Source organism: Chanos chanos, chromosome 8, assembly GCF_902362185.1.
Source record: "Chanos chanos chromosome 8, fChaCha1.1, whole genome shotgun sequence".
In the NCBI taxonomy this organism is placed as follows: domain Eukaryota; kingdom Metazoa; phylum Chordata; class Actinopteri; order Gonorynchiformes; family Chanidae; genus Chanos; species Chanos chanos.
Genome location: NC_044502.1, coordinates 45,155,506 through 45,172,585, shown reverse-complemented (window position 1 = coordinate 45,172,585; position 17,080 = coordinate 45,155,506). Strand labels below are relative to the sequence as shown.

Sequence of the window (17,080 nt, the reverse complement as noted above, 5' to 3'; positions counted from 1 at the left end):
CGGCTCCTGAAAGACAGCAACTTTCCTAATCATGTCACATAAACAAGTGCATTGCTTGCCTCTTTCATCATGGCAGATGCAGTCTGAAAGTGAAACTGAAAGTAAAAGAAAAGAAAACAAACCCTTAAATGAAACATGGTGTATAACAAATTGTTTTTATTGTTAGGCTGTCAGTCAATGTGTTCAGGACTTCTCCTCATCTATCTGTTAAATAATCAGGCATTAATTTTCCATTTGTGTCTGTATCTGAGTGAAAAATAAAGCAGCTTGTGTTGAGTGGAATGGCTTGACCTCTGCAGAAAATAATGTGGTCTTCCTCAGGGGTAAAAAACGTTGAGTTTGTGTCACAGTCTAACTGCCTGATACCACAGGAAATATTTTTGCACCGTTGTTATACTTCGTCACATGACAAGAGACATAACAATAGATTAGGTTCACATGCCACAGCAATAAAAAGCCCATCAAGTGTGAAAATCTGACTGAGAAAAACGTGTGTATGGCCCTTACTGTTATCATGCACGCAGAGAACTTGTTACCTAGGAGAGCTCTTATTTTGAGTGTGTGCTAGCAAACAAAAACAGACCTGTCTTTTCTTCGCACAGGTAGAATTCACACAACAAACGCTCTCAAACACTATTCATTATTTTAAAAAGTTATTGAATTAAACAGTACCAGTAGTTCTGATAAACATTTACATTCTTTGGCCTGAATAAAAACCAAAGCTTGCTAATTCAGGGAATGCCACTTCAGATTTTCAGAGCACAACCTACATTAAATTCAGAATCAACATTGTTGTATTTTTTCATCAAACTGAAAAGATGTAACCCACAGGGGCTTCAGCAGCCACACAGACATTCACTGACACTTACCACTCATATGTTAACATCATTATTGGCAAACTCCACTAAGGCATATGACCACTGAAGAATCACTCGACAAGTTCCCTCTGATATAAATGGACCTGAACATTTCAATTACTAATGCAGTCTGTTTACATTTCTGTAAGTACTCAGATTGGACATTGAGTTTTTGTTGGTTTGGTTCTTTGACAGCACAGCTGTATCTTACTAGGCACGTGTTTGTGTTTGCATGCATTAGAGAGCTGAAGACTCTACTAACTTTGGTTCTGGCCTTTGGAAACTAGACAACATAAGGACCTAAGAAGTTTATTGAAAGGACATACTGAAAACAAGCATTCACATGAAGAAGAAAGAAACATGAAGAAGAGAGAATGCTCAAAGCAAGAGCAACAAAAGATTTGTCCCTACTCAAAACCTTTTCAAGCACACTGTATATCTCATTGCTGGCTTGACACAACCAGGATCTGGTGCATGAAACTCAGCTGAAAAACAGGCTACTTCCACCCCAGTTGTGGATTATTGGCAAACCTTTCCAAACGCATGTCATACATTGAGAAGACCTTTCAGTATGTTAACTACTTCTGTCACTTTGCCATGGCAAACTGGATCACAAGGTCCAGTGTAGTGTGAAAAATTATTTGAAAATGATATATGAGCATACTTCAAAATGGTGAAAAGTCTTATATATTTTAACATAAAAATCTACACTTACTGAGACATTTCCTGAGAGGGAACAGCTTTTTTTATCATGCTCCATAAACATGTGCATTTGTTGTGTTTTTGTTCCTGGTGAATGCTGTCTGAAACTGACAAAATGCTGCTGTAGTTGTACAAAGGGACAAGATCCACATCATCAGCTTTCCCCATAAAACCCCATTCTCAAAGTATACGGTAAAAAGAGAAAACACATGTATGAAATTCCCTCTGGTAGGAAACAAGGTTCTATGTCAGCAAGGACCCTGTAGAGCCAAGCCCAAGAACAGAAGAGAATTTTTCCATTCCTTGCTAACTTTTCAAAATGAAAGTCTCTCTTTAGTAAGTACCATGTCCAGACCTCATGCTGGTCATACTGGTCAAGTGAAGAAAGTGTCTGTATGACTGTGGCATCATACTCCTGTCACCATGACTCTGTGGGAGCTGGGCACTGATCTGTACTGGGGGCTGGCACATGGGCTGTCCACTGGGCTAGTACAACTGGCATCCAATCCACCAATGGATAGCAGGTAGGCGTGGTGAAGGATGGGCAACTGTAGGGACAGTCTGCGCTGGATGCTATGGAGAGGAACACAGGATGAGAGAAGTCACTGAATGAAACAACACAATATTATTGTATTATTATGAGCCACAGACAATTCAAATAGCATTTATAAAAGCAATCACAAGTAAGAAAATCTGAGTATCTTCAGCATAACAATGGAAGTTAATGTTGTAACTATGAATAATGTCACCCAAAGGGAGCATATAAATAGAGAACAGAAGAGGACCAAGGACTGAACCCTGAGGAACTCCATGGTTAAGCTCACGGTATTCAGAGGTCACATTATTATAATGAACACACTGCTTTCTCTCAGAGAGATAAGATTTAAACCAAGAGAGCACCAGGCCATGAATGCCAGTTTGATTTTCCAGGTACTTTAACAGTATGGTCTGATTAACTGTGTCAAATGCTGCACTCAGATCAAGCAGAATAAGAATAGAAGTAGCACCAGCGTCACTGGCGCATAAAGGATCATCAGTTACTCTAGTAAGCGCGGTTTCAGTAGAGTGAAAACACGTGAAGCCTGGCTGAATTATTTCAAACAGACTGTTATAGGACATATGGGCTATCAGCTGAGCAGCTACAATGTTTTCAAGTATTTTTGAAAGAAAGGGGAGATTAGAGATCAGCCTATAATTATTTAAGGCTTCAGGGTCAAGGTTCATTTTTTTAAGTAAAGGCCTGATCATGGTCGTTTTAAAAGCAGAGGGTAAAACACCAGATTTAAGTGATATATTTAGAAGGTTTAGCATTGTTGGTTCGAGGACTGAGAAAAGCTCTACGTAAAGTTTAGCAGGTAGGGGATTAAGGAGTGCACCAATTTTGAGAGCGTGTCTAGAGAGATAAGGTTAAAGTGAGTTAAAGGGTTCACATCATGATTAGTCTCAGGTGCACTGACGGAGAGCGTGCAGGCAGTCTGATTTGAAAAATTAATTAGAATATTACGAAGGAATAAGTCGTTTGCAAAATCGTTTGCAGTGAAAGGGCTAGATTGAGGGGAGTGATTCTGGGTAAGTTTAGATACTGTATCAAAAAGGAACCTGGAGTTAATTTTGTTAACATTAATTAGTTTCGAGTAATACACAGATTTGGCTGTGCAGAGAGTGCATTTATAATCCTTTAGGCTGTCGTGCCATGCGAGGCGGAAAACCTCTAGTTTGGTTGCCCGCCAGTTTCGTTCCAATTTCCTACACACCTGCTTCAGCGTATGGGTTTCATTATTAAACCAAGGTGTTGAGTGTTTATGCCTATTTTTTATAGTTAATGGTGCTACCATATCTAGTACATTACAGACAGTAGAATTTATGCTGTCCGTCAAGTCGTTCACAGATCTTTGCTGATCATTAAAAGATTTGAGAGCAGTTGGAACCAGGTCAATGAGCGCAGCAGTGCTGGAAGCATTAATGTGACGGCGGCTACGAACCGTGGTAGAGACAACTGGAGTGAACGAAAGAGTTACTTGGAAAGTAATAAGAAAATGGTATGAGAGGGCAGCGGAGTAATAAAATGCAATAAAATGTAATAAAAGAATTTCTAACTAAATTTCCCATTTTTATGTCCTAAGGTACTCTATTCATCACTGACAACTTTATAACCCGTCTTGTGTTACTAAGGTGTACGAGTTGTTTGCAGTGAACTATTTCTTAGATATAATTTTTAGGTTGGTGTTTTTTGGTTAGGTGATCTGCAGACCTTTAATATATGTTACGATAGTGAAGCTGGCAAACCAATTTCTACATGGACAGTGAAAAATTTAAGTGTCTATAACAGCATTTGACCAGTAACGTACAGCTCAGGGGAGTTAATGTCGTCCATCAAGTCCCAGTTAGCACTGGATCCTGCAGGAAGAGTTCGGCACTTTTCTTTTCCTGCAAACACCAACAACAAAAAAGCCAGAACAAAAAAACACTGATTTGTTTTCAGACAAGTAAATGGCAGTAACACCACTATACTTCATGCTGACCACAACCACATTATCTAAATGATGCACTTCCATCAAAACTTCCATTTTCACAAAACAGGATTCTCCTACCTGATACATCTGCGCTACTGCCAACGTTAATGAGGTTTTCCACAAAGCGTTCCTGTGCAGCTGGATGGCTCAACTCGTCAGTATCCTGCAGCTGCATGGTTATGTCCTCTAGCTCATGATCCAGCTGTTTGTGTGAGAATCAGCATTAGATGCCTACTCAGCTGAGTTAGGTTCAGATGCTCTCCAGACATCAAACACACTGAGAGTGACAGTTGTAAAAGAGGTGAGACCATTTGGGGGGAAGAGATAATTAACATGAAAGACCATTCAGGTGCTGCTTCTATGCTATCTAGCAGCAATTTAGCATCTCAAAAATTGTCATTTAAAATTCTGAGAAGGCTGGGAATAATTATTACCAACATGTGGCTCAGGACCTTCATAATAACATCACTAACATTATGACAGTGTTACTACCAAGTAAATAACAATTAATTAGTATTCTGTGTCTTGCAATCATGAGGTACCTGATTACTAAAATTTCTTGCTTGGGGTTTTTGTTCCATAATTGGGTGCTAACATTTCAGCTGAAGCTGTAACTGAGTGGAAAATGAAGCTGCCCACACTCTGTGGAATTGTGACAGTAATGTGGTCTACCTCAGAGAGTTGCATGATGAGCCGCTGGTTTTCTGACTGCAGGGCATCCAGGTGGGAAGGACTGACTGGAGTTTCACTGATCTCCGAGCTGGAGTCTCCAGAATCATCACTATCATCAGTTACCTCCTTTTCAATCTCGCTTTCCCTCTTTTTTCCCATTTGGTTCTGGGTGAACTGGAAACATTTATCAGGGTCTGTCCTCAAGATAATTAGCTGTGGGGACAGACATACGGTGTGTTTTGAGCACAGCTGCAGTTTGAAAACTCGACTGACTTTGGCTATTGAGGAATTGAGCTGCTAGTCAGCCGAAGCTGAGTTGTGTCTGTTTTCATGAATGCTACAAATTCCCATTAAGGTGTAAGTACTGTTTGTTTGTTAGTTTGTTTTGTTACCAACTGGGACTGAGCAGGAACATTAGGGAGTACAGCTTTGTCTTACTTTTGGAACAAACAGCAGACCAAGGGTACTGGTGTTACAGATGATGATGATTAGAGCCATGGTGCAGAACTGTGCATTGGGCTGGTCTCGGGTCAGTTCCGCTAGCACAAGACCAAGGATGGACATGATTCCCACGTTGCACATGCTGAGATTGATGTACCTGCTGTCATTCAACCCAGGAATCCTCACATGCCTCATCTCCCAGGCCAGGAAACAGCCAAAAAACTAAACAGGTAAAGCAGGTTAATACTGCCAGCACAATTCATTCTGTTATTCTATCAAATAACCTTTGTTGTAGTTTACTGTTGCCCAAGCGAATGACCATGGAAAAGTGATTTATACAAAGTTTTCACTTGTTCCTGAGGCAATTTAATGTTGGTTTGACTGAATCAGAACCCTGATATCCAAAATCTCCAGTTTAGTGAAAATCAAGTAACCAAACAATGTAGTGCACACTTCTTGTTAGTTGTTTTGTTGAGTGGAGTTAAAATTTTAATTACTTCTCAATTTATTACAAATGTCTGTGACTCTCAACTAAAATGCACGAGTGAAATCCTGATAATGTTCTTACCAGAAGTAGAGTTTTGTGGGCATATACAGCTGTCAACCACATAGACAAGTGCATGCTCTCACAGCACTCCAGGAAGGGCCGGATGGCAAAGTCTCGTCCATCAGGATCAGCCTGCATCAAATCAATGTGAAATATGGATTTCATCCCTCAGTTTTAGTCTTGAAAGACATTGTGTTAGTAGCAGGTTTGCAAAACATCAGAACACAACCCCTTGAATCTGAACTATTCCAGTCTCTATATTTATTTAGAATGTGGCTTAGCCGGTACACAGAAGGGGAGAAAAAAACAAAAGAGAAGCGAGTGTTTTGCATGGTTTGCATGATTGGTGCAGGATGCCACAGGAAACTCTCTGTATCACTTTGGTTGTACTTCAGGCCTTTGAGAACAAACAGCAAGTCAAGTTCATACACACTTGTTGAACACAAGAATGTGAATGTGAATATCAGTGTCAATGTCAATGTGAATATGAATGTGAATGTGAGTGTCAATGTCAATGTGGGTAAGTGTGCAAGTTCAGTCATTATGCATTTGAAATGCTGGTATCTATCCATCTTGTGTAATTACCAAGGAGATACTGATAGATTCCAGTTTATCATAATCATGCACAGAACAAGTAACAGTAAGAAGCAAATTAACACATCTTACAGCATCTCCATCACCTGGATTAGTTCATCACTGTGTCCATTAAAGCAGATTAATTCAGTATGTGACAAAACAGTTGAGTTTGCTTTTCTGCCTGTGTGGTTAAGTTACAGATTGTTACTGGTGACCACAACACATGCAGAGCACCCGATGTGAGATTCATACCTTACATCCTGTACCAGCAGCTCAATGCAAAATACAGCAATGATATGATATTGTTACTGTATTAATTATTATAACAGTAAGGCAGTACTGTGCACTTTCATGGAAGTCTAATGAAAAACTCTTAGATTATCTAAAAAACATTTGTATAGTTCACAGTAGGAGAGCCAGGAAAAGAGGGAGGAAATCTGTATAAACCACACTGCAGTAAGAGTTCAAAGGGTAACGCCTCCCTGAAGCATCAGTCAGTGAGAATGCACTTCAAGATTCGGAAAACATCACTTTGAAGGAAGATTGTGTAATAACATCTAGATTGCTGTTGAGTCTCACTTACTACACGTGAGATTAACCATGGATAAATTCGGGAGTAAACTGAGAAAATTTATTCGAGAGACCTCACCAGAGGCTGCTGTTGGATTTTTTGTAATACTTATTGAAAAAATGGTGGAGGCAGAATTTGTCTGCCCTTGCAATCGATATTGTAATGCCATTTTTTCTCTGTGTTTCATTGTGGTGCCCGCACCATGTATTTTTCTAATAGTTGATCGTGTGGAGAAGCTACAGTCTCAAAAAAAGAAACGCAAAAAAAAGAAGCCAAAATCCAAAAGGAAAAAAAAGCATTTTTGCATCCGTGCGTTGCCCGCATTTATCTGGATTTTAATGCTGCTTTTTGATGGACGGTACTTCGCATGTGCACGGATCACTTGGGAAGGCACACAAACCTCGACTGACATTCCAGCCTCTACAACTTGGTGTCAGCCAAAGAATGAAACAGAGAGACCAGAGGCAAAACGCAAATTTCATAACTTCAGACTTGAGTCTCAGGTGAGTATTTCAGCACACTGCTGATATGTTGTTGGTTCAGTTGCTGAACATTAAAGCCTATGTACAAATCTCCAAATGACAATCAGATATCAACTCATTATATGCTGTTGCTTTCAGTGTGGGTTATTTCAGTCCTACTCCTGAAACGCATTTTACATCTCTCCTTGATTTTATAGAGCTGACTCATCTAATCAGCTGGTTAATCAAGCTTTCAGTTAGCTGAAGCAAGCATGCTACAAAGGGGAGAGAATGTCCAATAAGGCCGCTGGTCTTGATCTGAATTAAATAACTGAAAGATGCACCACTGATGTGTAGGTGTTCTTTTAGGGCATAGGTCTTGTTGGGTTGCTACTGCTCACCGCCGCATTCATCTATTTTGAACACAAGAACAGGAAGAAAGAAGAAGACAATGAACAAATCTCTGGAACAGAATGCTCTGCCCAGAACCCCGATCCAAACTGTGGTCAGAATCCCCAGTTTGACCCTGGTACTAAATCTCCTCTCAAGGGAAATACAGACAGTCAATCAGATGAAGAAGCTGAAGGAACATGGATGTAACAGTCAGTTCATACAACACTGACCAAATTTCATTTCATGAGTTCCCATCATGGAAGATGTTATGGAATTTATGTGCTTGACATGTTTCACTCTGATGTCGCATAGCTTGTTGAATGAGTAGGACTGAATGAGGAGCACTATTCGAGGATCAGCTTGGCAAATTTAATTCAAATTAAGTCCAATCTTTCTTTTGTTTGTTTTTTTTAAGCTTTAAAAAGCCATTTTTTATTGGTTCTTGACAATAACAGTTTTTTTTTTTTGATAGAATAACCAAGACAATGAAATTTATTCATTAGCAAAACTGTCCTTCTAGGAAAGCCCCTAGCTCTTGTCAGACAGTAAAAACTGGCTTTTATGAGTGAATAACTCCTTATACCAAGGCTAATTTACAAACAACAACATTCACAAACACACGTTAAGTCAGGTTTTGCCCACACGTGTGGCAAGAGAGGACTATTTAAAACCCTCTTTTCTCTGAGGTAAATGACAAATTCATTGTTTTATCATTCTCTGACTAAAAGCATACACAGACATTTCCCCTTTTGAGTATTGCTCATTGCTGCCAGTGAAATTGAGGCCAATTAGAAAGGCTGTAAGTTACAAACCTTGATGACGGGTCCACACCAGATCATTATGACTGATTGTCAGAGCTGGTTCTTGGTGTTTTTGGACTGAAATCTCACCTCTGAGCTGTGCTCTTCCACTCTTCTCCTCAGAGGATCCAGCACTTGCCAACAGATCAAAATGCACAAATCAACCAACAGCACACAGCAAACTGTCAAAATCTGGTTCGGTAGTACCTAAGACAGACAGACAGACAGACAGAAAGAGAGAGAGACAGACAGAGAGAGAGAGGGAGGGAGGGAGACTTAAATTTTCAATTTTATTTCAGCAAGCAATAAAGAAGAGCAATAAACCTAAAATGTAAATATGTATATGTTAAATACATAGATGTTAAACACAGTGGGACTGAGGCACTCTTGAACTGTGCAGATCAGACAGAGATTGGCTTCTGAGCTGTTCTACCTTTTTCCTCATATAAACATAATTACTCCAGGTTCTGGCAAACAAGGGCCCAAACGTCATTGTGAACCCAACAGTCAGAATCCAACTACGCACCTGTACAAACAGAGGACAGTTGGCAAGTTTAGATCAACACCACTAGGGGGAGATAGAGAAGCGGCTTTTTTGAGGCTATATATATAAGAGTGAACACACAAACATGACATAGAGGTTTAATTGCCGGCTCATATGGGTACTCACAGAGCAAAGAGTTTCAAAAACATTGTCTGAGACCAAGGAGCCATCCAGACCAAAAACTATGATAAAGGAATAGGAGAGGAGTGAACCCAGAATAACCAAACTGTCCAAACAAGCGCTGGACACGTCCATGATCCTGTGTGTGACAGGGGAAATATACAGTGTTCATATCAAATACACACGCTTCATACAACACATCACTGAGCTGGAAAGGTCACTTTTTACAATAAATCTATACACACACGAATTCATGAAATATCTTGAAATAAAATACTGAATGACCTCTTGCATAAACGAATGAATGAATGAATGTACAGATAAGTAGGTAACTGATAGACAAGAATTAAAGCACTACTGTTTGTAATAATATAATAAAAAAAGAGGACTTCACGCAATGCTTAGCTGTTTAATACTAAGTAACATTTCCAATAAGGAGCTGTCATCAGAAATGAGAACAATCCATGTCATTAAAATAAGTAAATAACATAGAATTTCTTTCTTTAATGTAGTCAAACTGCCATAGAACACCTGGATTAATATAAAAAATAAATATTTTTAACACATTTTTAACAAATGTTGTGCCAGCGTGATTTTTGTCATCCAAACTGTCAGCCAAAATACTTTCTCACATCTATGTACCATGAGAGCACTGGGACATACCAATATCTGCGGCATTTGATAATGACGAACAGTAAGGCACTGGCTGTGATCATGCACAGTATGGTGACCAGCGTTAAGGTACTGTAATGAATGAGGCTGATCCGTCTCCTCTGAAAATGCACTATCGTTCTATCCTTAGGAGGCTCCGCCCCTATAGAAACAAAGATTCAGTTACTGTCTGTGGAAGGAGCGTCAATGCAAACCACAAACCTTTCATTTTTAAAGTTATTAAATCAACACTTAAGTAATTCTTAGTTACTTTGTGATGTATTTTAAGGTTGTACTGTCCATGTTTAGTGACAATGACCACATAAAAACAATAAAGACCCACCGTCAACTATAACACGAATCCGCTCTGTGGTCCAGCTCTGCTCTTTAGATGAATTACCTTTGTATGCTCTCCAGCCTCTTACCTTTAAACTTAACAATGTTGGTGAACTTCAGTTTATCTGCAGATGCACCATATTCACCAACCTTTACTTCTCTGCCATCTGTGAAGTGCAATGATAAAATTTTAAATATAGAACATTAAGGAATTATTATGAAGTAGACCTTTGAGTTCAGACTGCTTAGGCATACGTGTAAGAACATCTCATATGAAATGACTGACTTGATCAATGTTAATTTATCCATTTCAGTTTTGGAGGGAAGGTTGATTTCAATATGGAAAAGTGCAAAGCGAGGGTTTAGGGGGGACCTTGGTCTTATGCACTTGTTAACTTAAAGGGACCTTTTTAGATGTGAAGGGAAGTTTTGGACAGTGGTACATTCTTGTTGTTTTGGCTCTGTCTTCCAGCACTGTGGATCTGAAGCAGCAGCATGGGACTGATGTGGATGAACTACAGAGTTTGGACTTTAATCTGAGACCATTTTCATCCACAACAAATCGACCATTTAGAAATAACAGCACATTTTGTACACAGCTCCTCTTATTTCTGGATACATGTGTCTGCTAAATGAAGAAATAAGTAAATTAGAGTAAATTTGAAGTCTGAATTGACTCCAGGGCTGTGTCTGATATGGCAGATGTGTTTGTGTCATGAATACATGTCTGCGACGCTAGTCCAGTGTTCATTCTAGGCTTTGTTTTCATCGTTGGACACATTGCAAAGATCAAAACACTGCCAATGTAAGTGAAACTCGTCATCACAAAGCCAAAACCAACAAAAAATCAAACCAACAAAGACTCTGCAGAGAGACATGGCATCAATTGTTTCTTACAACATTAATGTAACAGAATGTGCAGAGTCAAAACAACAGAAAATATCTAAGTGTCCAAAGGTAACTACAGCCCACAGAATGAGTGTATTTTTGCTTTCAGTTTTAGTGTGTTAAGTGGTTGTGAACAGTTACCTTGATACTGGGAAAATATCACTGTTCCCACACGTTCACCTTTTTGGAACTTAACTTGACCCTGAACAAAAAGGAGAAATTTACAAAACAGTTTAACAGCACTGCAATGGACTGGCGACCTGTCCGGGGTGTTTCCCCACCTTTCGCCCAATGAATGCTGGGATAGGCTCCAGCATCCCATGAGACCCTAATTAGGATAAGCAGCTTAGATAATGAGTGAGTGAGTGAGTTTAACAGCATCTGCTAAAGGTCATGTGACAGCAGAAAGAAAAAAAAAAGAAAACAACCAAAAACATCACTCATGTATTGGATTCAGCTTCAGAGGTTCAACTGAGTAAAAAATAAACCTAATCCATTTAATGTTTTTTTTTTTATTCAGAATTTTCAGAATTTATCTGCATTTGTACCTCACTTGCGCACTTTAGTAAGGATGAAAAATGAAATCAGCATTATAATAAATAAAGTAATTAACATCAACACAACCTCTTACCGTCACTCCAAAAAACTGCGTCTCATCCATGGCCTCCCAGATCATCTGTCCTACCTCGCGCTCACTGGTGGTGAGGTTACGGTGGAGGTTGTATCTGTCTCTGTACCTCAGCACTTCCATCACCCGCGTTAGAGCTTTCGCAACCACCCAGACGCCGTCGTAGGCAAAGCCGTGAAACCGACTGAAGCCCAGACCCTTCTGCCTCCGCCTCAGCTCATACTCCTGCTCGTACTCCTGTGGAGTCTAACGAACACAGACACAGACGTGAGCAATAGTTATACTCTGTAATAAATACAAGGTTTTGGGGTTTTTTTTCGAATGATAAAGTAACTTTGGGGACTTTTTTTAGCTTCAGGTTCTGGGCTCTAATTAAATAAACTTTTTGGGCCCAGCTTGTAAGTTGGTTACATGAGGATGAAAAAATACATTTGATGCTTTTTCAAATGTTTCTAGACCATTCAGACACTGTTTAGATTCACACATCCTGGGTTGTCCAGTTCAATGAAAACCCTCTGTAAACCTCCGTCTAAAACAAACAGCGTGTGTGTGTGTGTGTGTCATTCTCTCACATTTCTGAGGTGGTGTAACCAAAATCAGTAACGTTAAGATAAACACGCACCCTGCCAGAGATGCCTCTTACAGAGCTGGAGCTGAGTGTTTCTATGCCTACGCTGATGGAGCCCTCCAAAGCCGCCAGCACGTTCTGGGTGGTGCAGTTGGTGGAGCTGGTGTCACTCCACCACCTGTCCTGGTACCAGGTAGGGATGATCCACTGGTGTTTTCTGCCAAACATGTCCAGCTTGTAAGCCTGGACCAGAGGAGAGAGAGCAGTTACATCAGTATACCTCTGGCATGTAAAGCACTGGTCTTTTAGTGGAAGGTGAATTTTCAGTGATTTTTCAGTCATCTGAGGTTGTGTAAAGACTCACACAGCAGAAGACTTTGACAGCAGATCTGGCATCAAACTGTCCAATAACAATTCTCACATCATGATCCTGCAGTAAAAAACATTTTCAGTTTGTGAGACATATGTGATATTCAGTTGGTTATGAACTCACAGACATGGAGGCTGATTCAACACAGACAAAATTCACAGTAATCAGTAGTGGTCACAGTCATGATGGTATTCTGTGGGTTACATCTAAATGAATAAAAGTAAAGATGTTGCCTTAATGATATTTTAATTTTTGAAGAAAATTAGCATGTTTAACAGGACATTTGTCCATCTGGGTGGTTCTGTGTGGTACTGTGAAGAAGTTGAAGATGAAGATGAAGATGAAGATGAAGAGTACCTCTACTCACTTTAAGCTTTTTCACGCTGCTGCATGGATCATGGGAGAAGGCCTCTGCACTGGCAGTCTGAATGTCTGCATTCTTCAGGAGCTCGATCAAATCAGCTCTCACCTGTAGAATGAACAGAGGGCGAGAGAAGAAAGAGAGAGAGAGAGAAAGACAGAGAGAGAGAGAGAGAGAGAGAGAGAGAGAGAGAGAGAGAGGGAGAGGGAGAGAGAGAGAGAGAGAGAGAGAGAGAGGGAGGGGGAGAGAGAGAGAGAGAGAGAGAGAGAGGGAGAGAGAGAGCGAGAAAGAGAGAGAGAGAGGAATCAGTTTCCGGTAGGCAGACCAACAGCACATAGGGAGTGTGACAGACAGCACTGAAAAAAAAAGTGAAGTTGTTTCTTTACCTCAGAGAATTTTGGATCATCTTTGGTCAGAGTGGCCACTCTGCTCCAGCCATAGTGCCTGAGAAACCTTACGACGCCTGGGTTCACCACGCTGTCTGACGGCACCGTGCGGAAGAAGTTCGGGTACTTTCTTTTGTTGGCTAACGTAGGCGCTGTTGTAGCAAATGATAGCTGAAATATCCATAGAAGAGGATAAACAGATGGAAATAGTACATTGGGAGCGCTGGATTAACCAAATTAACAGTGTATATACATAAATACACTCTTCAGTGTTAATTTCACACTGCTGAAATGTCTGTGTGAGGTATAGGCATGAAGCACACACACACACGCGCACATACACGCGCACACATGCACACACACACACAAACGCACATACACGCGCACACATGCAGACACATACACACAGACAGAAGAATGAGGTGCATCAAATCAGCTATGAAAGCTTTTTGACCATTTTGGAAAGGCATCTCTCTGAAACGCTACCAAGACGTCAGACAGACACTCTGTTTATCAGTGACATCAACACTGATATTAATAATGACATTAACTCACGCATTACGAGATAAAAGGGTAATTGATTAATGAATCACCTGTACAAGGTTCCATTCCTCCAGCGACTGAGCAATGGTGGACGTAATGGATGGACACACTCCTCCAAAGACCATGAAGTACTTGGGTCCGTGGTACATAGCATCAAAGAAGGCTTTCAGCGCTTTGGCATTGTCACACTCACAGAATCAAAGAAGCAGAGAACGCAACATTCAACTACAAGACACTACAGTTAAAAAAAATAAATAAACAAATTCAAATGTCCCATGAGGCTACCACAGACATATTACATTAATGACCAGTGAGTATGGAATCATTAATAACACACAGAGATTATCAGAGGAAAGCAGAAGACCTGGACGTTTATGAGTCACACCTGGAAATTTAGAAAATTCTTAAGACCTCATGAATTTGATGCATTTAATGCTAAATAAGTCTAGCTTGATGCCACAGCAAAGAGACAGTCAAATAAACTCGGAGAATTTGGCTACAAATGATAAATACATTTTACAAGAGAGGCAACATGTTGGTGTCAAGAACAAATCAAAATTTAACTGTTAAATATATTGATACCAACAAGATTTTTTTTTTAATCATTCAATAAGTTTAATAAATTATTTAATCAGAATTACAACATGAAACTTTGAACACTCTCATTCTTTTCTTTTGCATCTAGATTTTTTTTTCCCCTCTTCCTCCCTCTTGCTTTTGTTGAGGAACATCGCTGAGTCATCATTTCTGAGTCTGTGGGTGGCGTGTGAACCACCTTCAAAGTCTTGGGCATCTGAACTCGTCCTGCCTGCTACCCAGACACACGTTCATCTTCAGGGTGAGTTATATCATTCTGAGGTTTTATGCTGAAGGCGCCATAAGAGGCTTTGTCCCACTAACGCCTGATTGAACTGTACCGCACATCGGTCTGTTTCCTGTGTGACCTCGGGAGGGACAGCCGAACTCTAAAGTTATAAAACGTTCACAAAGATTAGCCTCCGTGGAACTTCTTAGGAATCTGTTCTGCATCACAAGGCTTGTTGGAAGACAAAACAAGTCAGTGCGGTCCGTTTTCTCATGTGTAACAACTACTGTTTAATGACCCGGGTTAGTCCGAGTCTTGGGAAAGCCCTGTCTCAGGATTGGAATCAGTATCTCTAGTTTTTTTTCTGACTAAGTTTTTCTGGTTGCATTGAGAATAGATTCATTGAATGATGGATTGAACTGTGTGTACAGTAAACATTGGATTATTAATGTCTGTATCAGTAATGCACAGTGAGTCTGAGAGGAGACACAGACATGTCTGTGTAACCTGTCACGGTAATGTAATCTGTTTGATGGTATATTTACTCACTGTCTGACAGGCAAAAACTGTGCCCACAACTGCCACCATAATTCTACGTCAAATTTTTTTTTTCATTTTTTTTTTCCTTCAGGAATCCGCACCAAAGTTCTATCAAGGCTAACAAAAAATGAAGAAAATTAAGGGAATACTCATTCTGGCATTTTCTTTTCTTTTTTGGAAAAAGGACTGTTTGACTAGAGGTGTTCTGAGAATGTTGAAAACGATAAACTTTTGTGTACAATAACTCACAAATGCACAACAGTTCTAATTTTTAGCATACTGAAATACTGTGAAAGCAATGAACTTTCTAGAACTTTTTATCCCAAACAGTTGCCATATTTTTATGATGTATGATTACAAGCCATCCTAGCAGAAGCTGAAACATTTTTGCAATATCATACTTTAAAATAAAAACAAGTCCTTTTCTAAAGCTTTTATCAATCCAACCAACTGGGACAAAGACACTGTGAACAGGCGGATATAACATAATTCTGCTAATATAATGTCAGGCATTTTATTAACTTATTAACTCTTTTGTCAGAGGTTAAGATACTGTATATGTTGTCGCTCAAACGCTGTTGTGAAAGTGTGTGTGTGTGTGTGTCACTGGCCAGCTTTGTGCCAAAGGTCAGGGCAGATTAGCCAGTGAATCTGAAAGCCCGTATGGTGGGAGTACACAGCAGATCAGCAGCCAATCAGGGCAAAGAGCATGCAGGGAGACTCCGCCACAATAACAATGACAATGCAGACCGTAACATCACACTCAAGAACGGATGCAATCTGCTATAGATGAGAATGCTCGTGTCGCAAAAAAACAAACTTAGTGAGTCATCTCTGAAGCTGCTCAGTCTCTGCTCAGCTCCAAAACCAGAATTTGAGACCAGGTTCAGCCTCTAAGATCTCATTAGCGTTGTAACAGGGCGAATAAGCACTTTTGTTTACACAGAAAATCATTTGATCATTGGCAACCTTTAGCATCAAAGATCTTAATGCATACAGAGGGAACCTTTAAAAAGCTCAGGTGAGTATTATGAGCCATAGCGTGGGAGCGCTTGCCGAGATATTTGAGATTTACACAAGCATGCACTGAAGTGACTACTGTAAATGACTGATAATGCGAAATCTGTGTTCAGTCTTTCCAAGCACAGCCCCTGTGATCACAGATCAAGTACAGACAAAGGATACCTTTGCACAATACCCCAAGCGCAATGTAAACTCAACCCTGTTCCTTGGCAGTACCCTCTGAACTGTGTCCAGAACATCGCCTAAAACTCACAAAGTCTAAAACCACTTCTCCACATCACTCGGTATTTACCTTGGAGTCTACAAAGTGGAGATCGAGCTTGTAGTTGCCTAAGGGAGCTGGTTGCTTGCTCAGGTGGTGCAGGGCTAGCTGGACAGCAGGCAGCACTTCCGCTGTGATGTTACTCCTCCCTGTCTCTTCTGTGAGAGGCATGATCCATAACACGGGCAGCGGGTGTCTTCCGTGACCCTGGCACAGGCAGGGCGATTCCAGCAGCCCCAAAACGAGCACGAGCCCCCAGACATCCATTCTTTCCCCCGACGCCCTCGCTCTGCTCCTCTGACAAGACTTTCCCCGGCACTTTGCACCTTCGGAGAGAAGACAATCCTGGCTCCTTTAAGCTCCTCCTTAAGCCCTGTCTGTTCTCGCAGGGGCACTCCTGAGCTCCACAGGGGGAGCCCGTGCTTCTGGAGAATCCACCGAAAGGGATAAAAGGATAAGAGACCGGCTTGGGGCTGATCTCATACATCTGCCACCGTCCTTTAAATCCAGGGGGAGCAGGAA

At 40.6% G+C, this 17,080-nt stretch overlaps 1 protein-coding gene across 1 annotated transcript; it reads right to left on the bottom strand.

Annotated features, from left to right (window-relative positions):
- Window positions 1-1,966: 1,966 nt before the first annotated feature.
- Window positions 1,967-16,825, bottom strand: LOC115819742 (gamma-aminobutyric acid type B receptor subunit 2-like). The gene is made up of 19 exons (XM_030783244.1): window positions 16,589-16,825; window positions 13,979-14,116; window positions 13,386-13,556; window positions 13,006-13,107; window positions 12,633-12,698; window positions 12,323-12,511; window positions 11,704-11,946; window positions 11,214-11,274; window positions 10,274-10,351; window positions 9,861-10,011; window positions 9,204-9,336; window positions 8,967-9,059; window positions 8,624-8,740; window positions 5,754-5,864; window positions 5,183-5,407; window positions 4,745-4,957; window positions 4,151-4,274; window positions 3,908-3,986; window positions 1,967-2,132 (listed from the first exon to the last, which is right to left on the bottom strand). The coding sequence occupies exons 1-19, from the start codon at window positions 16,823-16,825 to the stop codon at window positions 1,967-1,969; spliced, it is 2,697 nt and encodes an 898-aa protein (XP_030639104.1).
- Between the last annotated feature and the right edge of the window lie 255 nt (window positions 16,826-17,080).